Source organism: Trachemys scripta, chromosome 9 (assembly GCF_013100865.1).
Source record: "Trachemys scripta elegans isolate TJP31775 chromosome 9, CAS_Tse_1.0, whole genome shotgun sequence".
Lineage (NCBI taxonomy): Eukaryota > Metazoa > Chordata > Testudines > Emydidae > Trachemys > Trachemys scripta.
Genome location: NC_048306.1, coordinates 41849432 through 41874941, shown reverse-complemented (window position 1 = coordinate 41874941; position 25510 = coordinate 41849432). Strand labels below are relative to the sequence as shown.

Below are 25510 nucleotides of genomic sequence, written 5' to 3'. Positions count from 1 at the left end.
CCAAAGAGGATGGAGCTCGGCTGTTCTCAGTGGTGGCAGATGACAGAACAAGGAGCAATGGTCTCAAGTTGCAGTGGGGGAGGTCCAGGTTGGATATTAGGAAACACTATTTCACTAGGAGGGTGGTAAAGCACTGGAATGTGTTACCTAGGGAGGTGGTGGAGTCTCCTTCCTTGGAGGTTTTTAAGGCCCGGCTTGACAAAGCCCTGGCTGGGATGATTTAGTTGGGAATTGGTCCTGTTTTGAGCAGGGGGTTGGACTAGATGACTTCTTGAGGTCCCTTCCAACCCTGATATTCTATGATTCTAAGGAACACGAGAATTAACCCACCAGATCAGACCAACAGTATAGCTAATCCAACAGCATATCTCTGATAGTAGTCAGTACCAGATGCTTCAGAGGAAGGTGTGAAACCTTCATGATGGACACTTTCCCCACCCCTGGGTACATTACTGTGTGAGTCCCTTTATATTCCTCTCACTGACTCCCTTTTAAGAGGGAAGAGGCTAGGAAGCCCCCTTGCTGCAGGCCTGAATGGAAGGCTGTGGGAAGCTGCACCCAGAAATAAGAGGGTTGACTCTGAGGGGACATTCTCTGAGCAGGGGTAGGACTCACAGGCAGAGTGACCTGGGGGAGTGGAACATGGTGGGGAGCTGTCTTGCAAGCAGAGTCATGGGAAAGATGCAACTTGGGTAACTCTCAGGTGGATGGCCTGGAGAATGGGAGCCTGGAATAGGGGTGAAAGAACTCGGAACAGACTTGAAACTGACTCTAGGGTGAGTGGTCTGGAAACGATGCCCCTGGAGGAGGGCATGGAAGTTTTCTGCGATTGTAACATGTTGTATTTTGGGGGTTGGGAAGAATGGTTTTATCATGAGGGTTCTGCAGCTTACTGTTCATAAATAAATTATGCCTAGAGGTGGGTCTTTGCACTGGACACTGAAAGACTATATTCCTTTCTATGGGTGAATGAAGGGGAAACTGAGGCAGACACACTGGTCATGATGCAGCCAGCTGTAGGAGGGCACCCCAGGAAGGGGCAGCCCTGATACAACCCCTTATGAATTTTTATCCTTCCTAGTGTAACTACAGATATTGCTTATAAGTAGCACTGCCTTTCTTGAATCCTGCTTACTTCTTGGGCTCCATAATGTCTTGAGGCAATGAGATCCATAGATAACTGCATATTGTCTGAAATGGACTTCCTGTTCTGATTTCTAAATGTGTAGCCTTTCAACTGTATTGAATGTCACCTTGCTCTTGTATTATGAGAGAGGGTAAATAGAAGCATCTGACTTTCTCTATACCGTTTGTTAGTTTATATACCTTTATCCTATCTCATTAGATATCTGTGAGCAGTTGTGGGCAGGTGCTTCTGTTCACTGTCTGTCACGCTCACGCCCTGTGACCCAAGAACCCCTTAATACCAACTGACAAGGGGATGAGTTACAGGAATCTCCTGATTCTGGATTGTACATGCTGGCTCACCAAAGAGTGTCATGTGAGGTCTCAGTTGAAAGCTGGTGTCTCACTAGTCATCAATATCATTGTGAAATATGTACGAGTACTATGTAAGGAGTTACGTATCTATTCCAGAAAATTATGTTCTTAAGCATGTAATCGAAAAGCAGGTCACCAGATATGCCTTAGACCGGTTCCTGCAGACAGGAGGCAAGAAACATTTCTCTCTCTGTCCGGGAAGTAAATTAAGCATTGTAAGTTAACACAATGGATGCCCATTAACATTTGACTTTGTATGTAAGGAACCGATGTGAAATCAGCAGGAAAGGAAGATGCAGGAACAAAGAAGCCATGGGGAGAGGGGGCGTTAACCTGTCCATCGGAAAAGACAACAAACTCTGGGGGTATTTCTAGAAGACAAAGAAGACAGCCTGGCCCCCTTCACTGAGGAAAAAAAAGGGACAGCATCTTTGCATTCATGAAAGTGGGGTCTCAACCAGATTTGGTTTGAAAAAAATGCTAACAAGAACACTGGGTAAGATCAAACTTCTTTAGCCAGGAGGTTAACCTGCTAGTTAAGTTTAGTCTCTGGAAAGTGTGTTTATAATTTTGTTATACATGTAACTACTTGTTCCCAATATTCTTACTTTCTGTTACTTTGATAAACTCATTCTTGTTTTCACTATAAATACAGTTAAGTGCTGTAGCGTCATGCAAAGTGCTGGTCCTGAGTTGAATCCTACAAGCTGGTGGGTAATGTTCCTTTGGGAATAGCCAGCCTGATAAGTCTGTTTGTTCAGTGATTAAGGTGCTGGATGGTGCATGGAACACTCTGAGTACTTGGGGTTGGTGTGTGCCTACCACTAACCTGTACAGAGAGAGCAAGGTCTGCAGGGCATAGAAGGCAGCGCATGTGCTGCTATAGGCTGGTGGTTTCAGGGAGCTGATCCACGGCAAACATGCCTTCATGCTAATGGCAGGTAGTGGTGAGGCATCTCAATTCTTGGTCCTGTTGGGGAGCATCACCTCACACCCACCTCCCATAACGTTCCATGTAATAGACTTGGTTGAAATTTTTTGACAGCTTTTTCATTAAAAAATGGCTTTTCCAGGGCAATGATTTTTTTTTTCACAGGAACATTTCCCAGTGATTGAAATGTTTTCACTTTTCAACACCATTCTGAAACAAAACACCTGCACAAATTTCATTTGGAAATTGTGAGAGAAATCTCACTCCCTCTTCTTTCTCCTTCATTCCCAAAAATGTGGGGGGGAGGGACAGAAGGACTTCTGCTTCCTTTTTTACTTCCCCTCGTTAAACATTAAAAATAAGGAAAGGGGGATGTCTTCCTCATCATAACAAAATAAACCAATAAAAAATTTGATTTTTTTTCATCAAAAAACAAAAAATTTCAAAAAAATCTAAATATTTCTGTCATAACTATAAAGGAAAGGGTAACAGCTGTCCTGTATACAGTACTATAAAATCCCTCCTGGCCAGAGACTCCAAAATCCTTTTCCCTGTAAAGGGTTAAGAAGCTCAGGTAACCTGGCTGACACCTGACCCAAAGGACCAATAAGGGGACAAGATACTTTCAAATCTTGGGGTGGGGGGGTGGGAAGGCTTTTTTTTTTTTTTTTTGTTCTCTTTGTTTTGGTTGTTGTTCGCTCTTGGGACTGAGAGGGACCAGACATCAATCCAGGTTCTCCCCATCTTTCTAAACAAGTCTCTCATATTTCAAACTTGTAAGTAAAAAGCCAGGCAAGGCGTCTTAGTTTTACTTTGTTTTTCTCAACTTGTAAATGTACCTTTTACTAGAGTATTTATCTTTGTTTGCTATACTTTAAACCTGAGGCTAGAGGGAGGTCCTCTGAGTTCTTTAAGTTTGATTACCCTGTAAAGTTATTTTCCATACTGATTTTACAAAGATGATTTTTACCTTTTTCTTTAATTAAAAGCCTTCTTTTTAAAAACCTGATTGATTTTTTCCTTGTTTTAGGTCCAAGGGGGTTGGATCTGTATTCACCAGGAATTGGTGGGAGAAAGAAGGGGGGGATGGTTAATTTCTCCTTGTTTTAAGATCCAAGGGGTTTGGATCTGTATTCACCAGGGAATTGGTGAAAGGTTTCTCAAGGCTTCCCAGGGAAGGGAATCCATTTGGGAATGGTGGCAGCGATCCAAAAGTAAGCTGGTAGTTAAGCTTAGAAGTTTTCATGCAGGCCCCCACATTTGTACCCTAAAGTTCAAAGTGGGGATACAGCCTTGACAATTTCATTTAACATACTTTTTTTTCCAAGACAGCTCTACATGTAAATTTACAATGCTACACTTCATGATTCCATAGACCCCAATTCTACAGAAAAATCCCTGTCTGTATGGCCCCTTATGTCTGCATGGGGTCCCCTTACACCCAGATCCAGTATCTTAGCTATTTCTGCAGTGCCTTTCACCTGGGTATATACAGCAAGGCAGTGCTCTAGTGTGCTCTAACAACATTGGACTGTTTATAAACATTAATTCTAGTCCGATTGTTAAAGAAATCATTCTATAAGGCCTAACATGCTGTACTGATGTAATCCCAAAAATGAATTTAAACAGCTATATTGAGTTCAGCAAGTAACTCTCTATAATCTCAACTTCCCCTTCCAGTTTTGCTGATCACATGAAATAGCTCCAATCCTTGTTAGATCATCTGGCAGAGTTTGTACACATCTTGTGTGTTACATGGGAGAGGGGATGCTAAGAGGCTATGGGGAACTGGGGTGAGATGCTGTGCTGCTCCTCAAGGAGGCACAGCACAGAACTTGCAGCCTGGGGAGAAACGGGGCTAAAGTGGCTTTAAGCCACTTTTGAGCTTTGCTAATCCTGGGTTCCTCCAGGGGCTGCAGGCTCCTGGAATAATTTAGACAGCCCCAAGGGGCTAATTTACAGCAACTCCCCTAGGATGCCCTATGGGTCACAGAGCTGCCCAGAATCTCCTGTGTGTTATGTGATGCAGCTGCATCCTGGACATCCCTCTATGGTGGGACTGGAGAGTGTGTCCTAGGAAAGCAGCCTTATGGCAGTCTTCCACAGTGCCTGTGCCAGAATCCGCCCTCTGCTGGTTATGGGGCTGTGGTGCACCATGTACTGCTCTGTGATTGGAGCAGGGTGACGATCTCCCCACTAGAGACAAGTCGCTGGTGTGCAGTGGAATATGGAGTACAGCTCTCCAGCAATGGGGGGAGGAGGAGAGCCACTGTGGAGCTTGTGAGCTAACAGAGAACAGCAACCACAAGGAGAGAGGAGGCTTTGAGACACAGTCTGCATGGGTGAGCCACCTTGTCTGCATTTTCGCACACAAGTGCTTTTCATAATCACTTCGCCAAAGCTTTTGGGATCAAAACACAGTTATTCAGCTGAGCATGAAACGGGAAGAGTTCATTCAGCTTTGGGGAAACAATCTGATGGAGCCATGGCAGGTGAAATAACTGAAGCCATGTGTTGCTGGGAAATGCCTGGAAAGATTCCCACAATTCAAGGCAGACCTGGCAAAGGTGCAGGCAGTTACGTTTTGTAGACCGAAGGCACCATGGACACAGATTTGGAAGACAGGGTAGAGGGTTGCTACCTGCAGCTGGGACTAGTGGCAGGGAATCAAGAGGGTGGGTATGATCTAATAAAGCCAAGAACAATGTAGTTCTGCCAAGTCTTCCCAAATGGATGCTGTGTAAAGGGAATGGAAATATGGAAAGGAGACCGTGACTGCAGCAGAAGGGAAGTGGGGGTTAGTTGAAAGTGACGCTTTGGGGAAGAAAACCAAAACCCCAACGTGACTCAGGAACCAAGGATGTATAGAGAGGAAAGCAGGAGCACACCTGCATTCAGAAGGGATGATGGGATATTTGCCCACCCAAGGGAGCCGGGGCTGGGGATCTCGCACCACAGGAGAGCAGCAAAGGTATACATGGGTAGGCTGATGTCCAGCAGGCTGATCCAGCAGGAATTCCACTAGCAGAGCCATTTTGTTGGTGGTTCCAATGTCACTTTTAGCCACTGTTCTATCCCTTTGTCTCTGGGTGATGACGGCCCCACCAGAGTGTGACTACACTAATGATCCTATCCAAAGAATACAACACTGACCAATCAGGACAAAAGGACACAGGTGGAATATTTTACAGCAAGAGATGGAGAAAATCAAGGAGGAAGCACTGGTTCACATGTTCGGTAGCGCTCTATTACATAAACGGACAATCATTATTGCCGCTTGGCCCCCCCCTACAGACTCCATCGCAGACCATGGGACAGAGAGGAAATGATGACTGGAGAGGACCCTAGGAACAGTTGAAGAGTTTAAAACTACTGCGGTGACCCGATCCTAGAGCCAGTTTACCTCCTGGTGTAATTTACAGCATTCCTAGCCCAGCTGGCTATGGTCTGTAGGGATTGCTGGGATGCAGTGCATTCCAACCATGCCTATTTTTTCCCTGGGGGAATTACCTTTATACCAGGGGCTGCAGAATGGGAAGGGGCCACACCGGCTCTTTGCCAGCCAAAGAGGGGCTGCTTTTTGGCCCATCTTTGTGGGAACAGTGCAAAGGACCTGGAGTGAGGCTCGGGAATGAGCCCCTTGGGAATGAATTATTCCTCCACCCTCAGACCCTGCTATGGGAGCAATGTGTTTCTAATGCCTCAGGTTGTAAAATATATGTAGACCAGCAGGTCTGACAGCCATGGAATGTGCCTTTCATTCCACATTAGCTCCACCACAGCAGATTACTACTTACTATCCATGCCACTGACAGCAATGGGAAACAGCATGGCTTAGCAGTCACTGAAACCACCAGACCGTTATGAAGCACTGTGCAAACAGCTTCCTCCCATTGCAGGGAGCAATTCATGACACAGCACTCTTGGATTCACCCAACACTCCTCCCCACACGTTGTGGACTTGGATTAATTTTTTTTTTTCTATTTTCTGTTGGGAAAATCTAAATGAAACACTTTGTTTTGGGGTCATTTTGATATTGATCTCTGCATCTGCCTGAGCTCTCCCATACCTTACAGAAGCTGTAGTTTTTTGATCAGCCATGTATTAAAGTCAATGCACTGTTCACCTAAGTAAAGTTATGCATACGTTTGTGTTTGCAGGATTGGCAAACGTTAGCACACTTCAGGGAAAAACTAGTATCACAGAATGGTTCTGGGCTTCACCTGCACTACCATGCGAACAGACAGTGTTGCATCTCTGGCTCTCTGATGCCTGCAGAAATGCCTATGCCTCTCCACAGCAGAGATTTATTTGTGAATTCCTGGAGGGGAAGCCACAAAGACCCCAAAGCTCAAAAGCAAATAAGCAGTACTGAATAAAACCTGCAGCAAATGGTCATACAATGTCCACCTGGTGTAAATCAGCATAACTCCTCTACAGACAATGGAGCTTTGCCAGTTTGCACCAGCTGAGGACTTGACCCACAGATGAGAGGGGAAAACCCACCCAAAGAACTGATAGTTTGGGGAATGGGGTGGGGGTACAATTCCTCTGTGTACCCCACTTACAAATAAATCCCTGTCCCACAGCACTGAATCACTTACAATCCTTTGTTCTTCCCAGCAGCAGCATTCTGGCCAGCTCGAAAAAAGCTTTGATTTCCCTCTCGTAGAGTCTGCTAAGATTCCAGGCATAGACCTGGAAGGGGAAGGAATGGGGAAGGAAATGCCAGTGGGTCTCTCTCCTGTCTCTCTGCAGCTCCCCATCTCAACCACCACCAAGCCATTCTCAGCAGTCTCTATACTGTGCCTGATACAAAGCCTACTGCAGTCAGTGGAAACATTCCTGTTGACTCCAGTGGGCTTTGGATCAGGCCTTTGGGAGAGCTGTGGAACTGATCATAAAAACCTGGAAAGGGAAGAACCCAGTGCTCAGCATTGAAGCCCATTCTAAAGTCATGCCGTTCGCTGGCTTCAGCGAGCAAGGTTGTTGAACTGTGAAGACTCTGGCACCCAGACTATGCCACAGCAAGCATGCTGTGCCGTGGACAATAGCATCGGCTTGGACTTTGTCTTCCACGAGGGTGAGCTTTACCCCTAACATGAAAACACAGCTTCCAGCATCCTTCCCGGCTCTTGTTTTCAGCAAACAGGACAGTCCCACAGTAAGGAGCATTCTTGTCAGTGAAGGGCTATCTGCCTTCCAACTGCACATTTGGCTTTCACAAGCTAAGTAGCCTCAGAGGTGGTCAGTACTTCGATGGGAAACTTCGAAAGCAGTGATACTCAGATCTCAGTGAATCAGGAGCCAAATCAGTGATCAACATTACCCAAAAGAGCCACTGTAGTGTGAATTCATTGTTTCATTTAATATAAATAAAATAAACTCATTCCTATATATATGCTTCTCACAGCAAAATGACTGACATTCTACAGTTGGTTAATAACACAGTAAAAGCATCCTGATTGGTTAAGAATGAAATCATGCAGTGTTTTAATACCATGTGCTGCAAAGAGCCGCAGGAGACACATTGAAGAGCCACTTGGGGCTCCTGAGCCACCGTCTGAGGATCACTGCTCTAAAGGGGAGCTGCAGGGAGAAGTGCTAGTGATTTAGCAGGTGCTACTGTTCTCTTAGTCTGAGCAATGGAGGAATGCCCCAGCATGGTACGAGGGGGTGCTGTCTTTCTGATCAGATATAGGTACTGGCCTTCATTGAATACTGAGGGGTCCATTGTATGTTTGATATTCTCAGGGATCAAACTTCATCGGGCATTCTTTTATCCCACTCTGATGGTGACTATGCTGCAGAGCTGGGACTCCAATCTGGGTTCAGTCCCTGGCTCTAACATAGATGCCTATGCACATTTGGGTAGTTCACTGTAAAATGCGGATAACACTACCTTTGCCTGTCTTGTCTACTTAGGCTGTGAGTGTCTCTGTTACTATGAATGTGCCCATGGCCTGGCATCATGGGCTCTGATCTCAGCTGGGGAAATTCAGATAACGATGACTATGCTTGAGTAGTGTCCTCGTTCAGAAAACAGGGCATAGCTTTAAGTCAAAGCCCAAAAGACTTTACATAAAATACTGTTGTGAATAAAAGTGATATTTCCTTGGTGATTTCTTCATTTCATCTTTATATGGACACGTCTATATTAAAATACCACAGCGTAGAATACCAACCCAATTAAAAACATCCCACTTAATGGAATAATGTAGGATTATTTATTGTTACCCCACCATGGCTGATGTTGCACTGGATAGTTCAGCTGTGAGGCCGTACCTTTGGGAGGTCATGGAACAGGATCGGGTTGGCACTCTTCAGCCAGGCCATAAGTGGAGTGTAAGGTAGCAGGTCGTCATGGTAGGGCCCATGGGTGGATGAAATTAGCTTGCTAGCCTGCTGCATTCGGGCAGGAACTTGACCATTTCCCTGAAACAACAGAAAGAGCAAAGCCTAGCTCAATAAAATCATTCATATGCAGCACTTGGCAAATTTAAATGAATCTCTCCTGGATTACATGGGAAGCTCCAGTTCTGGACAGGGATGCTGGAACAATTTGTATAGTGAGGGTGCTGAGAGCCATTGAACCAAGCTGTAAACCCTGAATATAATGGAAACTGCTTCAAGCCAGGGGGTGCATCAGTACCTGCCGTGCTCCTACTTCCAGCACCTATGGTTCTGAAAACATTTGAGAAGCCAGAAGTTACTTGGGAGAGCAATGTTAAAAACCACTATGGCCATGGGTCTACACTTATTGCTTCACCAGTATAGCTATACTATGCCAGTAGAGTGGATGCAGCTTATTGATGCAAAGCTGGGCTATTACTAGGATAGCTTATTCCATCACCACCACCCCTCAAGGAAATAAGCTATTCTGGTATAACCAATATAGCTGCATCTACACTAGCGGCCTTTGCTGGCATAGTTATGTTGCTGAGGGATCACACCTCTTCACGACGCTGACTGACATAGCTATGTTGGTAGAAGTCTGTAGTGCAGATGTGACCTATGTTGCATCCAGTTGTAGGGGAACAGGGCTGAACAAAATGATAAGCTGGTAATGTCTGGTCAAGCTGCAGTGGGAAACTAAACTGAGAAGCCACATTTGTGATGCTGGATCTTAGCCGGAGAGGCAACAAAGTCTGTTCATCTTCAATTCAGCCTCTACTTATGAGGACCCACATTGTGCAATCAGATCTGCACAGGTGCAAGGATCTGGATAGGTGGACCTGACTGCAGGCCCAGGATAGCATAGTGCAGGCTACTGCAAGGCATTCTCTCGGGCTGCTAGGGAGACATGTTGGGGGAGGAGAGATTGAGGGGCAATTACAACCTCTGTCCCTCACCATTTCCAAAGGGAAGTTTAAAAGGGGTGGTAGAAAATAGGGCATTGGCAAAGCAAGACGTCATTCAATAAAATAACCCTTAGTGTTGACTCCAAGCATAAATCCTTGCGTTGTGTGTGTGATTAGTCACACTCAGAATCTAGAAAACTAGATATGGGCCATTTAGCAGTGAGCCATAGTTAACACAGCTATTTCCAACAGCACAGTAGAGCAGTGGTTCTCAAACAGGGGTACGTGCACCCCTGGGAGTACACAGAGGTCTTCTGGGGGTACATCAACTCATCTAGATGTTTGCCTAGTTTTACAACAGGCTACATAAAAAGCACTAGCAAAGTCAGTACAAACTAAAATTTCATACAGATAGTGACTTGTTTATACTGCTTCTGTATACTGTACACTGAAAAGTAAGTACCATATTTATATTCCTATTGATTTATTTTATAATTATATGGTGAATGTAAGCAAGTGGTTTTTAAGTGAGGAGAAACTTGGGGTATGCAAGACAAATCAGACTCCTGAAAGGGATACAGTAGCCTGGAAAGGTTGAGAGCCAGTGCAGTAGAGTACTTAGAATCCACTCTCTGCAGGCAATAATATCCAACCATGGGCCTGATGGAGTCTCATCTCAATATGGTCACAGCTGCGTGAGACCAGAATCAGGACCCAGAACCATTCCTGACAAACAATATTCAATAATGACGTGGCAAGGACTATTTTAGTTTTTCAATGGGCATGAGAAGGAGGAAATGTGATCCAGATTTCTATGCTCTTAGGGATGGAGTTTGAGTCCCACTCCAGAGAGAAAAACCCTGAACTGAATGTCTGTGCTCTCCTGGAACTAACCCCTTCTCCTTTACAAACCTCTGCTTTGTCCATTCCCAACCGAGTAGATCCCCTCCCAGATGTAATGTAGATGTTTAAAGGTGACTTTTTGAAGGGATTTGGGTTTGTTTCATATATAAAGAAAGCGAGAAAGGTGTTATTTTCCTTTCTCTGCCCCTGCCAAAATAGATTTTTGCTTATGTTTTAATTTAGCAATAGCAGGAGTCTCACACTTCAAATGAAGGTGCAAGTAATTTGAGACTTAAACAAAGACATCCTTTCTCCCAAGCATTCATTAGGCTCCAAAGTTAAATGGTTGTGGACAAAAACGAAGTTATAAACAAGCTGATTGATATCCCTTCCTTTCTCAATAGCCGCAACCAGGGGAATGCACAAGGAGGGGCAAGCAGACGCACGCCCCACACTCAGTAATCGGCCGGGGGCACAGAACTTCTCTGGTCCCAGCGAGTTCCTGCCGGGGCTGGAGTGGTGAGGGCCAGTGAGCTCCTCAGGGGCGGGGGATGGGCATGGGCACAACCTCCAAAAGGGATCAAATTTAAATTCCTGCGCATACCCCAGGCCGCAACTTTCAGTCTCTTCCCTCTTGTGATGTTATCATTTCATTAGTTTCCAGTAAACGTAGAGTCCTACAAGCTAATGGGGACCTAAGTTTCTAATGTATATAGGAAATCGGGGGGGGCGGGGGAATCACTTTAAAAAAAATGTCGTTCAGGCTAAGCCTTTTTTGAATTTGACTGCGGCAAGACAGTGGCATGGGAGGACAGTTCTCCAGATCAATAAATATGTGCAACACTGCCCCCCTGTAAGAGAGTCAATCCAAAGAAGGTTTGTTTAGGTGTGTCTAAAGAAGGGCTGGGGAAGACACAGGTGTCTTTTAACCCTTTCTGTGCCTGTTTTTAGGGTAGCACTTTCTATACCTCCAACATTGCATTGCCAAAATATTAATTCTTTTCAGTGTTTAACACATGCCACGGCAAGTTTGGGGTTAACCTACCTGCAGTTCAAAGATGCTTGTAATATGGCTGATGAAACTGTTTTCAAAGTTCTGCTTCAGCGTTTCAAACATGATCAACTGTTCTGCTATGGCCTGCAGCTTCCGGTAACCTTGAGTTAAGGAGGAGACACGGCTGACATAACGAGAGACTGCATATGCAGCGTTGTGCCCAAAGACACATCAGTCATGAAAGTGACAAATATGACAGGTCTCAGAGATGTGCAATTTTGAAGAAATACTCTAATCCAAACCCCAAAGGAGTGAAATATTCACTGCCGCACTAAAATAACAAGGGCAGTGCCTGAGTTTAAAAACTATGCATGCAAAGTACACCGCTAGCTGTCCATCTTCATGTGCAAATATCCAGTTTCTGTACGATGCAATCACTGCCCTTTCATGCACAAATGAAGCATATCACTGCACCCATGGGGTTTTCAAATCAGACCCATGCTGTATTATTCTAAAGGAGAAAATAATTCCCCAACATTCATATAAATACTGTACAACTGGGCTGCCTTCGGTTCTCCGTTAAAAACAAGCTTCTGTTAGCTCCTTTCCTAAATATAAGACCAGATAAGCAGTCAGCATATAGATGACTCCTGGCTCCAACGTATTTAGGGAAAAGGGTGCCAAAGCTTAACTTAAGCTTGCTCTAGCAATGCTTTCCCCTACCCTATAACATATATAGACAGAGAGTGGGCTAATTCTATGACCTGGAGGAGTAGAACCCTTTCCTTCTGATTCCTTTCTTCACAAATATGCACTGATGGGGCTGGCCTGGCAATCCCAACCTTTACCCTGGCTGTGAAAACAGCAAGTCCAGGATGACAGGCAACACCAGAGTGTGCTTTTAAGGTCTCTCTGAGGTTGATCCTGAAGGTCTTAGCAGAGTAACCTCCAGCATGTCTCCTAGAAGCCATGTATCCCTTACAAGTAACTCCCCCAGCTAACATCCGGCACTGGCACCATCCACTGTCAGAAGGCAGGATACTGGGCTAGATGGACCATGGGCCTAACCCAGTATGGCTGCTCTTATGTTCTTAACATGTACCCCACCACGCTAGTCCACATTCAGCTCTCCATGGGCATCAGCCCTGTGCCACTGAAGATCCCAACGCCCCAAACTGGCAGGTCAAGGCCACTCAGGAGTGGAATGCCACTGACGGTCATCCCAAGTAAATGACTGAGAACAGAGCTCACTGAGGATGTGGGGAGATGAAATTTGGTGAGGAGAGAAAAGTTTGAGGTTTTGTTTCCAGTCTAACATGGGTTTGTGTTGAAGTAGGAAAGCAGGATACGCATCCCTCACATCAGAAAATAAAGTGAAGTAATGTCCCGTGAGTGTGTGGCAATTCAGATGGGACTGGAGGAGAACAGACAAGTCAAGTGAAGCCTGGGAGTGGTGGAAAGGTCAGGTCAAACGCAGGAGGTTCCTGCACTGTAGCCAGTTTTATGTCTGAGAATGCTGACACCCGAGGAGGTGAAGTAACTTGAACAATGAGTCTGGGATCTCATACTCATTCCTTCCAGGATTTTGCTCCAGTTGAGTGCTAGAATTCAGGGCTTCCTTCTGTTTTGGAGCTTTACCTCAGCCAACCTGCAGGTGAAGGGTATGGGGCAGTCCCTGGAAATCCTGGAGGCCATGGTTCAGAGGAGGACCTCACGGCCCAGTGACTCAGTGAGCCTATGCGAAGGTTGGACAATATAGTGCCGTGCTCTGTGGACAGCTCACATGACTGTAAGTCAATGGTGCTGATAAGGCACAAAAGGCGTCAGTTAGCTTCTACTCCTACTCACCTGGCTGTATCTGAACGTTCATGCAGCTGGAGAGAGCTTCTGCTGCTGCAATGCAGGCCTTCACTTTGCTGGGGCTAGAGAGGTCGCCCCGGCTCAGAGCCTGGCGGTGCTTCTTGCTAAGGTCCAGATTACTCTAATTAAAAAGCCAAGAGAACTGATTTAATGCATGCTGTCTTCCTATCCCTCCTCCCCTCACCAGCATCCGAGTTTGGTGTCCTATGCCCTGTGTGCACATATGAAGGATGGGCACGCTCACTGTTTTAAGTGACACAGTGCTACATTAAACTGCCAGGCTGCATTCCCAGTCAAATGCATCGTGCTGCCATTTCCCCTTCCAAAATAATAGTGCACCATAAAAACAGCAGAGCTCCCGAATGGGGTCATGGCAAGGGAGAGCCTAGGGATCCAAATCACAGGGCAGGGCTCCAGGGTGCTAGGGCCTGTACAAACACATAACACACAGACAGTCCCTGCCCCAGGAGATTACAAGTTAGAGAGGATTATTGAAGGCCATGCAGCCAGAGGCAACTATTTTAGCATCAGATTGCTGCCTCAGCAGCAGTGCGAAAAACTTATGCCACTGTTCTCGTTCCCACGTGACATAGTTATATGGGAATGAGACATAGTGACATACTTATAACAGGAGAGGCAGCACAATCCTGGAAGCTGATTGGCTGGTGAGGAGATAAGAAGAATTTCAGGTAAACATGATCCAGAAAAATCAAACATTTCTCTCCTTTCCCCCACCACAAATATGACCCTTGTTGATAGTAGCTGCATCCTGTGCTGCAATGCAATTAAAGAGTTAATGTTTTAGCTGTCGCTATGCCCAGGAGTTGTGCTGAGAATCTGTGTCATTGCTCATAAAGCACTGGTCTTTGTTGTGAACTCATGGGCCTCTCTGTGCTCCTTTCTGTTGCCTAGTTAGTAGCAGCATGACACATAAAGCTGTCTTTGTTCCATGAGACTCTCTGATTCCAGCCATGTCACCTCTGCTGCACCTGGGCCACACCCCCTCATTTTAAATCTGAGCAGTGTGCCCATCACCATAGTATCTAGGCCTCAAAGAACTGTCCGGCTCCCTCACTCCTAAGCCAGACAGGCTGGGAGCCCGGTGGAGGCAGGTCTGGATCAGGCTCCCTAAGCCCAGTGGGAGTCTATCCCCTGACTTCAGTGGGCCATGCATCATTCCCTCTGTGACTTCACCTACCGTGAGGAAGAGAATCTCGCTCATGAGCTTCTCATGGTTGGAGTCTATCTGGTGCAGCAAGGAGTTCCCCTGCTGGATGTGATCCATCTGCTGCTTCACACTCCCCAGCAGCTCATCATAAACTTGCAAGGTCTCCTCCACTTTGGCAACCTCTGCCAGGGCCTCATCAATGGAGCCCATCAGCAGTGTCACCTGCTTCTCGGAAGAGATGATGGCCTGGAGATTGGCCTGTGAACAAGAGAAGCAGAGTGGTCTGGTACAGCACAATGCTAGTGCAGTGATGGGTGCTGTGGTTGGCTTATATTCACATACACACAGACACTTTGATCACTAGCTAGGATCAAAGACAGGGACTTCTGCAAGAAAGCCACCAGGCCTCTGCTACTTGGGCCAAAACAGAACTCTTTCGGTGGCAATGTGCAACAGTTTGTTAAAATGCCTGCGGTCCACTACTAGAGGTAGACATTCAGTCTCTCTCTCTCTCTCTCTCTCTCTCTCTCTCTCTCACACACACACACAGAGTCAATGTATCCTATTTATACTCAGCAAAGATAAAATGCCTTTGGATTAGTGCCATAGCAGCAGAGGTTTCTGGAGGCCATGCCATGCCATGCCATGGGGTTCTGCTGTGTGCCCTGCAAGGTTCTGAGAATCTGACATGTCCACAGCACCAGCTCAGAATATGAAGCCAAGTGGCATGGCAGCTTCTGAACCACTCATGCAAACACAAGACCCTTCCCTAGATACAGCCTTTGAAGGCCTTGACGTGATATTATGCCAGGGAAATGTCGCACGCTGGGCATGTGTGGAGCACATTCCTTTTGTATTCAGACATGAAGCCAAGCTCCGCGGCATTTTGTAGTATCCACCTTTCTTCCCACTCTGAGGAATTCTCCTGCCGCCTTCAGTGGGGCTGCCGGAGGGAATCCAAGATGACAGTTCATGTGTGGGGCTGTCTCAATTTGTGTGCGGTGAGATTTCATGGGACCTGTGCCATCCAGGGATATGGAGTATCACAAAGTAGGTGCACTTCCATAATAATTTCAATTTAACACATTGTCTAAGGGTCACGTGCTGTTCCAACAGCACAGCCTGGATAGCTAGGTCTTGCACTGGAGAGATCCGTTGGATTGAGAGAGGAAGTGAACAGACCTTCCTCCTCAGGCAGGGGAGAGGTTCTGCTTCTGTATATCCAGTTTAAGGCCATGTCCATAACACGCACATGTGCTCTCAGCCTCACCCACCCCAAAACCCACAAAGGAAGGCTCTATGCTGATTTCCCTCCAGCCTGGGCTCTCAGATTCCAGGCAGCTGCTGCAGAGTGCCCCACAGCCCCTAAGGTGGCTGCTGCCCCAGAGAGATGGTGGAGAGCAGGAGGCCCTGTAAGAGCCCCATCCACTACCAGCCCAAGGAGGAAAAAGGAAATAGCAACTCCAGCAGAGTAGCTGGAACCGCCACAGCTACCTCCTCGAGTACACTCCACAAAGAGCAGAAGAAAGAAGGGTGCTGTAGGGCTGGTGATGGCACCTGGTTTTCCTACAGGGCCCTGGGTGCTCTGCTACTTCCTGTTCCTTGTGGGGGGACACACTGGGGGCAGCAGCAATGACTGGCTCATTGCTCTGCTGGAGCTCTTGCTCCCCTCCACTTGCCAAGGGTGAGTGTGGACTCCGGGGCACTATGTGATCCTATAGCCAGCTCTCCCTATGGCCATATTTCTCTGCATTCCCACAAAAGTATCTGACCCAGGCCATTATGAGGAGGCACGCAAATTCTGAGCCAATAGCCACCACACACATGGTTTCCTATGTGTTACCCCGCTGAGCTGTTTTGATGGTGGAATTAATGAACAGTTAAATCACGCATGACATGTACATATATATAAGAAAATCGGAGGCACTATTAGCCTCAGGAGGTCTTAGACATTTGCTTTGACAGGCCATGGAGCTATAATTGCTTGTTAATCATCACGGACAAGATCTATGAGAGATTAACTGGTTTTGAAATGGTAATTGAATCGTAGCCACTGGTTGAAGCACCATGTTGGGTATCAAATAAGATAATCGATAGACACAGGCCTGGGAGGATTGAACAGACCTGGGAGGATTGAAGTTTCTGGTCTGTTGTTTTTCTGTCTTTTAAATGAGTTTGTCTTTGTTAATATTAAAATTAGGTGATAAGATTTTTATTAAATAAAAAGCAACATCAACAGAAGCATCTGTGCCCCCACAGAAAACACAGGTAGTGCTTTGCAACCATGAAGGCCACAGAGGAAAGGAGACAGAGGTTCTGTAAATCAACAAGAGGCCTGGCTTCCTAGAAAAGTTAGAAGGGGCTGTGTGATGGGGTATTCACCCCAAGCCAGAAAGGAAGGGGTTAAAAGCAGCCTAGGGAGGCAGTGCAGGGAGCAGCCAATCAGAGAGAGGCTGCACAGCGCAGCCAATCAGGGCCCAGCAGGCTCACATAAAAGGGAGCTGCTGGGCAGACTAGGATCAGTTACTGTGGGGAGCCTAAGGAGAGAGGACTGTGTTCCTAACAGACTGCAGGAAGGTAGTACCTTGGACAGAGCAGTTGCTGGCTGGCTGCTGGCACTTGCGAATTGGAGGCCCTCAGAAGAGTACAAAGAAGGTGCTGGGTCCCATGGGGAAGTGGCCCAGGAAATTGAAGCAGCTCTGCTGGCGAAGTTAAAGAGAGGCAGTGGGAGCCAGAGTCCCTGGAGTAGTGGGTGGGCCCAGGTCCCCTCCTCTCACCACTGGGAGAGTGGCTGGACAATAGAACTGGGAGATACTCCTCCCACACACACCCCTGCACAGGAACACAGATGGTGACATGACTGGAGGGCTGAGTCATGAAAGGACATTGCCGTTCCTCGACTGAGGTGAGTCTGTAGGAGGAGAAAGCGCTGGGATCGGCACTACCAGGAGAGGGCGTGCTGGCTGAGAAAGCTAATCTGTGTGATGGTGGGCAGGAGGTGCCACTCTGGTGAGGGAATTCTGTCACAAGCTGCCCTAGACCCAAAGAAGGTCAGTCTACAGAGCTTCACTGAAGGAAGATCTCATTTCTGCTCCCATGAAGGGAGCAAGGCCGCCACTTCCTGCAGCTCCCATTGGCCGGGAATGGTGAACCGCAGCCACTTGGACCTGCTGGGGGCCATGCCTGCAGATGGTCAATGTCAGCAAACTGTCTCGTGGCCCACAATCAGATTACTCTGATGGGCTGCAGGTTGCCCACCACTGCCATAAGGGCACCAGGCATACCTGTCTGTCCCACACATGGTACCATTTTAGGAGAGGCATGGCTTGAAGCTGGTGGACTTGGCCTCAGCCATAGACAAAAAGACCCACAATGGAGCAGGGAAGATTCAGTAGAGTCCTAAATGAAACAAAGACCTGAAAACTGGGCAAGTAGCCTGCCACTCACTCCTTGAACTCTAATGAAGCCATGTATGAAGAGAAAAGAGGGCAAGCTTTTCCACAAGCACCTGATGAGAGTGATGACAGAAACCACTGAGCTTCTGCTTGTTCAACACCCCCTCACCCTCAAACACTCGGAAGGAACTGAGTAGCATTTGGGGCTTTGTGTGTGGCTCCATGCCGGTTCTTATCTCAAAGACCCACAAAAACTAAGGCAGGCAACTTTTTCCTCCCGCTCTGAAATTTCTTGGAAGCTGCCAGGAAACAAACCAGTGTAATTTCCCCATTGCTGCTCAGCTGCCTTTGAGTCTCAGATTTCCAGCTTCACTGCAGTAGCTCCAGGCTATGCTCCACAAGGTTCCAACTGACATTTTGTTTTTTATTAAGTGCTACTAAATTATAGCCATAAACCTCCAGCAAGCCTGTCACTGCTGTCCCTTTCATTTTCTTATTAGGGCTTTTCAGAGCCTTGGGGCTTTGCCTTTAGCAAAGCAGCACCAATCAAACTGGCAGGAGAACTGCTAGAAGGGACAGCTCTCTGGAGAAATATTGCTCAGGTAATGATAATAACTCTACTGCATGAGACGTCTCTGAGTTTCAGAAGCTCATGTGGATTTAAGAATGCCCTGGAAATCAGCAAGTGAACTAGGGTATCAAGGTATGAACTGGAGCTCCACGCCTCACAAATACAATGGCCACCATCTCACTCGCCACAACATTTTAGCAACATTTTGTTAATGTTTGCAAAGTGCTTTGAGATCCCTAGAGGAAAGGTGCTCTAAAAGAACAAAGTGTTTATTGTTATGCTGTAGGAAGTATATGAGCAGATGCATGACTCGGTTGTACACAATAATATTAATACTTATTGATAAATGCCACATTTATATTTATCAAAAGAATAAGTGTTAATAATTATGTATCAATTAATGGTCCTATAAATAAAGCACTCTGCAGTTCCTTTCATTTCCAAGAACTTAACCAATATTTATTATGTACCCTTGGAAGATAGGTATTGCTGCCCCTAATTTACTGATGGGGCAATTGAGGCACAGAGCAGTTATGTGACTTGACCAGGGAGCACACAGATGTTTGCTGTTAGAAACAGACCTCAGGAGTTCCGCTTCTCAGATCTAAGGACTACATACCAAAGCACAAAGAAGACACGCTGGTATGAAGCGACATAGAAACACAAGTGCAGAATAGAGCAAACATAAAGGAACACAAAGCAAAATGGATTTAGGATTTTGTGGATTCTGATACATTTTAGGTTATTTCTTCTATTGTGTGGGGTTTTTTTTAAGTTATTTAACTATAAAATCCAGTGGAACCAGAAATATTGCTGTAGTGTAAGTGCTCTAAACAGGCATTTCATCATGTTCCCTCCAGTACTTAGAGACATAGGATGTCTTCCAGGGAAATGTAATAAAATACAGGAACATAAATAAATGGAATAAAACACACCAGCTTTTTCTTTTCCACATGCAGTGTCTCCTGTTATGAGCCTCTTACCTGTCAATAATTCCCTTGCTCTTTTACATGCTTCCTCATCCCCTTGCCGCTCCCTCAATTCCATTCTTTCCTGGTCCTCTCCTCCCAGCCTTCCCACTCTCCATGTCTCTCAGGCCTTGTCCTCACTGGGTTTTTACCTCAGGAAAGTTCACACATGCTAGCACCCCCCAAGGTAAAAAAGGCACCTTTTTGAGCAATGAAAACAAGCCCTTAGAGTCCCCACCTCCTTCCCTCTCTTGTCCCAAAGAACTCCATCTCTCCTATGCTCTGCTCTTCAGTTTTACCCCCTTCCCCTCCCACTCTGACATTGTAACCCCACTCTCATAGTTTCTCTTCTCCCCTTGCTGGGCTGCTGCCTTTGAATGTCTATTTCCCCCTCTTCCTTTTCCTTATCCTCACCATAGTGGCTGCTGATGACCTTGAGTGAGCGGAGTGGGTCCCTTGTCTTTCTGTCCTCCTTGTGCCATCTACCTGCAGCCATGCTAGCTCCTCCACTTCGCTCTCCTCCCGCACGGCACTGGGAGCCCAATGGACAGGGAGACCTTGCTTTCAGGAGCGGCCCTAGCACCACTGGCGGAAGTCTGGTTGCCTCTCTTCCAGGTACTCCAAACAAACCAAAGGACCTGTATACATGAGCTATCTTTATGGGCCTGGGAAATACCCATGGTTTTCATGAGACATCATAGTGATGAATGTAACAGAAGCTGGTGTGTGCTGATCCCTGCCATGTATTAACCATTTATAACTTGCCCCAAGTCATTTAACTGTTACCTGGAAATACACCCCATTCTCTTGGCAGCACTGCCATGCGCTGGAGAAGCAATGTCTTTGAACTCTTTAGAGGAAGGGTAAAGGTATTTACTGCAGCAACACCCTCTGACAGCTGATCTCTGCTGCAGACTAAGGGTGTGTCAACACACAACAACTCAGCTTTCAACTCAGGTTAGCAGCTTGAGTTCAAGCCTATATGTGAACTCAAGGAGCTAACCCATTAAAAGCTGAGTTGCCCTATCTTCACTGCTATTTTAACCCAAGTTAGCTAGCACAGGTAAGCTGATTTGAGTTAAGAGCAGACTTTTTTTTTTGCAGTGTAGACACACTCTGTTACTTTGAGGGCAGCTTCCAACGGGGGCTATTTACCTGTTCTCCCACGCAATGAAAGAGAGCCCGGGGCACTGTTAAATTAAAGGCAGTGACAACATTCCCACTGACTTCAGTGGGACAAGCTTTTGGCCCTAAATTGCTTTGTATCCTAATAATTGGCTTCTTAGCTCAAATAAAAAAGCCAGAGCTCTCAATGGGCCTCATCCAATTTCCAGTTAAGTTAATGGGATTCTTTTCCTTGACTTAGGTGGAGTTGCCAGGACTTAAGCAAATACCCAAGATGAATATCAGAAAGCCTCAGATGTCTTGCCCCTCACCTCATCCAGCACTTGGAGGTCTTTGCTCAACTTCTCTGCAAAGGCCATGGAATTATTCACTATCGGCTCATATTCCTCCATTAGCTTCAGCATGTCAGCCGTTTCCTTTGGTGTCATCTCCTGGTAGGCACTGTGCTCAGCCTGGTCCCCAGCCTCTGCGCTGGCGTTTCCAACCTCTTGTAGACTCTGTTTCCCTGTGTGCATGGGGGAGATGCATGGATACCACAGCATTCTAGTTACTTCATTGTATCTACCTTTCCTTCCTGCGGAGTCGAATCAGTTCCAATCACTCACAAGTGACATGGGTACAACAGTCTTAGCCTACTTCCCAGGTGATATTTATTTATATTGGAAGAAAATCATGGCATGTCCCATCTGTCTCTGGGGAGGCGAGGCTCAGGGCTGGGCTAGCAGGACACTGTTGCAGGTCAGGCCTAAGGCATGTGGGCAGAGCAACCCTAACCTGGAGTCTAGTTGTGCTCCTGCCTGTTCCCACCCGAAGCAAGGGAAAGCCCACATGGTGATGAGGTATCTAGAGGGCACCTGCAGGATCCCAGAGATGCCCCCACCACCCCAATATCCTCAGATACACTGACAGACACATCCAAGAGAAAGATTCACCCCCATGCATCTCAATAGACGCACTGATTGGTAGCATTCCCCCAATAGGTGGATTGCCTCTTTTTAAGCTGATGCTGTTCCCCACCGCCACACCTTGTCCAGCCCAGATACAGCCATTAGAGGCAAGATAAACTGTCCATTTTTCATCCCAGCCCAGTACTTTCTCCATGTGGCAACAGTCATGGGAATAAATGAGCCTGCTCTATAAATACTCTCTTAAGCCTGAACTCCCTGGATGAGTGATTCCTTCTCTCTCTGTCCGTGACTGTCTCTCACATTTCATGCAGCAGGCCCTCGATCTCCCCTTCCCTCCCCCTGAACAGGGCCCCTCTTCCCTGCTGTCACTGGGAATAAAATGAGCTTTGTCCCAATCTGACCTTTCCACCAAACTAACAAGGTGACAGCGAGGGGAAGAAGGAGATCCCACTAATTATCCACAACTATACAATTGCGAAGCCGTGGCTTAGCAGCCAAAGTATATCCAGTAGAGGCACATTTATCTGACTTCTGACCAACCAACAACCCTCATTAACTAAAAGACAGCCATAAAGAAGATGTGTGTCTCTGGCAGCCAGGGCTGCTGTGCAAGAGTCAGAGGGGAGGAAAGAAGAAAGCTTGTGCTCAAATTGCTGTAGCTAAAGGTCCTGTTTAGCTTCACTCTTGCTGGCCAAGACTAGCTCTGTTACACAGACTGTTTCTGTGGTCTGAATCTGATTTCTCTGGGTAAGGCCTGTCGGCTTGTGAACCCAAGACTGCAGAGCTGGCAGATAACAAACACTGCTTTGCTACTGTCCAGTAGGAGCTGAAACCAACTTGCACTCCACTGCCCACAACCTGCTGCCAACACAGACCTCAGGAAGTCTCAACTGAAGGGGTCCGACAGGCAGCAGCCTGATAGCTCCTGATTGGCTCACCATCCTGTATAAACCCACGGGGCATTCCAGGAAGTATCCAGGCAGCAGTGTGACTCTCCTGTAGCTACCTTTCCTATTCCTGCCCTTGAACTCCTGTCTTTGATCTTGGCTTGATCAGACTTTGCCTAAAATGTGACTCGGAGGCTGATCCAAATCCTTGGCATCAACCCTGGCCTGGATCTTGACTACAAACTCCTCTGCTACTCTAAGCCTCAGGTTTGATGCTGCTTGTGACTGCCCTTTCTGGAACCTGACACTTCCTCTGTTCTTTTCATTACACCATGGTTGCCTTAGATTGCTTTAAGGTGAAGTCATGGATATGCCCTTCAAGGAAAGGCAGCCTTTTGACAAGCAGGGGAAAAATGGTACCTGTTCTGGAGCACAGTTGGGGCTATCTGTTAAAAAATCCCTCCTCCCCAATCCCTCCCCCCCCAATCCCCAATACTGACTCCAGTCAGGAGGGTCACAAAAAATGCCAGGGTCCCACAAAGCATGACAGGAATAAGGAACTGAAGCTTACAGGGATCAAGGCAGAGAAAGCCACTCCGCACAAGTGTGATAAGAAGCCATAATTACCTTCCAGCATGCAGGAGGGGATGCTAACAAATGCAATGCTGCTGGAGAGGTATCGTGGGTTCAGCTTCCACAAGCATCTGATAAAGGCATTCTTCTCATCAGCACTGACAGCTGTCCACTTGTAAACCTTATCAAACTGCAACTCAAACTCCAGACATTCCTAGACACCAATTACAAGAGCTGCAATTAATTACATTGCTGGCTATAACACATTTACTGTATGCTATGCGATACAATTTAACAAATGTGCTGAATACTGTAAAAGAGAAGACCTCCTATGTAGCTAATGCAGCAGGCTCCAGTGTCAAATTGATTGCTAAGCAAACGGAGCATGGGATGAGCAATTCTGGAGGGCTGTAGCTCTGAGATTAGGATTTTTAATGCTACCACAAGGTCACTTTGCAAATGAAGAGTCTGACATGGAGTTAATCTGAATTGAGTTCACTGATACAGAGAGTAACTTGATTTTAACAGTTCAATAGCAATGAATCATGTCTGCATCCATGCCACCTTGGGCGCTGATTGTGTCTGCTCTCATAATCCAAGATGTGTTGGGCATGGCTAGCAAATAGAGGAGTGCTCTCGAAGGAAAATTCAGATGCTGCTGTAGGTCTTGGTGATTCAGCTTGCAGGTAGGGCAGGTGCTGCCCATTGAAGCCAAGATCCTGATAGCTTGTGGGATGGTAGTACAGCCTAGTGGATAGTCCTGTAGCCTAGGACTTGAAGGAGCTGCGTTCTGTTCCCTGCTTGGGTATTGAGTCATAGAATCATAGAATATCAGGGTTGGAAGGGACCTCAGGATGTCATCTAGTCCAACCTCTGCTCAAAGCAGGACCAATCCCCAGACAGTGAGTGATCGTAGGCAAGTCAATTCAGCTCTTTGTATCTAATTTTCCCCATCTGTAAAATGGGGATTACATAAAGTGTTTTAAGATCTACAGATAAGAAGAGCTAGGCATTATTATGAACCAGATTTTCATACTCATCTTGCTACCTCCCCTACTGTTTGTTACCCACTACTAGTTGTGTCATGTCAATGTTCTATGAGCATTGATGGAGCTGCAGAGGCATATCTGTGGGACGAAGTTAGCCAGAAGTCTTATTACCTTGCCGGCAGATCAGCCCTCTGGTATGCTTCATGCTCCTTGGGAGATGGCCTGAGTCTCTGAGTCATGTGTTCATACAGTTTCTGGCTGGTCGTCACTGATGCAATTTTTCCTTGAGGTACCCTTTTATTGGGAGAGTTCCCCCTTTTATAGAACTTAATTTCCCACCAGAGGGCACCAGATGGGATCCAACAGGTAGAGCCACACGGCTTTGTGAATTATAAGCAACGTGCAGAGGGTGAGAGTGTGGCAGTTTCAGAGATATTTTGGAGAGCTGTGATTTTAAAACTACTCTTGGGGCGAAGCCCTCTGAGTAAACACAGAATGTACCTATCCACTGAGGAAATACCCTTATTGGTCCTGACCCAGGCCTGAAATCTGAACCCTCTGTTTCCCCAGCAGTTCAGATCATTGGCAAGAAGTTCCAAAAATGGTTTTCCCCATCCCTGTGCTTAACTCTCTCTGCCATGATGCTGCAGCATGTACAATTCTGTGGAGCATCCTGGAACATTCCTGACATTCCCTGCTTCATGCTAAGGAAAGGACACTTTGTGGAAATATGCAAGCACACTCCAGCAACAGTGAAAGGGTGAGGAGCAAGCCAGCATCTCCTTTATGGGCATTTAATTTGGCTTGAACTTGTGCCATGGTACTGAAAGAGAAGCAAATAGTGCAATATGATCTTTATTTGCTCCAATTCTTGTATATACTTTCCCCTTCCTCTAGTCCAAAGCAGGGGAAAGCTCTAAAGGCAGTTTTTAAAAAACAATCCCTGCCGTTTACCCCAGCTTCACTGGTTAGCAAGCTGAAAAGGGGAAGCCCTGGGTACCAGAGAAAAAAATGTCAGTTCCCCCTTGTAATGGGGTGGCTTGTCCCTTAATGTCTGGAGGGCCGGGGGCTAGCCAAAACTGATTAATGAAGGAGGGCTAAAAAACCCCAAACTAATGGAAGAAAGACACTGAACTGAGGTTGGAGCCTGGAAGCCCAGTATATATCTGAGGACATTAAAGTGGACCCCAGGTACGGAAATGTTTTAATTTCCTGTTGAGTGTGTTTGAGGAGCCCTGAAGAAGGGGAAAGCAGAGGCCACAAGGGGGTGCTTGGGTGGTGCCCAGCCCTGTTACACCCCTTTTTAGCCCTTCAATGACAATTAAAAAGAAGAGCAAAGGAACTGCCAATCCATCACAGATCAGGGGTGCCTCTGGCTCCTGTCCCTGACTGTGACTGAAGCCCTCCTTGTGGTAAAGATGCAACAGGACTGCTCTGTGATCAACATAAAGGAGATGCTTCACTGAGGCTGTTGCACACCGACAGATCCTATGGTT

General features: G+C 46.6%; 1 protein-coding gene across 2 annotated transcripts in view; it reads right to left on the bottom strand.

The window, feature by feature from the left end:
- The window catches only part of LOC117883365 (exocyst complex component 1-like), a 66900-nt gene that overhangs the window by 29066 nt on the left and 12324 nt on the right, over nucleotides 1-25510 (bottom strand). The window contains exons 3-9 of one of the 2 annotated variants that reach the window (XM_034782622.1): nucleotides 23080-23239; nucleotides 20969-21162; nucleotides 14629-14856; nucleotides 13419-13551; nucleotides 11622-11731; nucleotides 8718-8867; nucleotides 7037-7130 (exon numbers count right to left, since the gene is read on the bottom strand). In XM_034782622.1, coding sequence (XP_034638513.1) covers nucleotides 7037-7130; nucleotides 8718-8867; nucleotides 11622-11731; nucleotides 13419-13551; nucleotides 14629-14856; nucleotides 20969-21162; nucleotides 23080-23239 — 1069 coding nt within the window. The remainder of the gene's footprint in view (nucleotides 1-7036; nucleotides 7131-8717; nucleotides 8868-11621; nucleotides 11732-13418; nucleotides 13552-14628; nucleotides 14857-20968; nucleotides 21163-23079; nucleotides 23240-25510) is intronic. The other variant, XM_034782623.1, reaches the window with a different exon arrangement.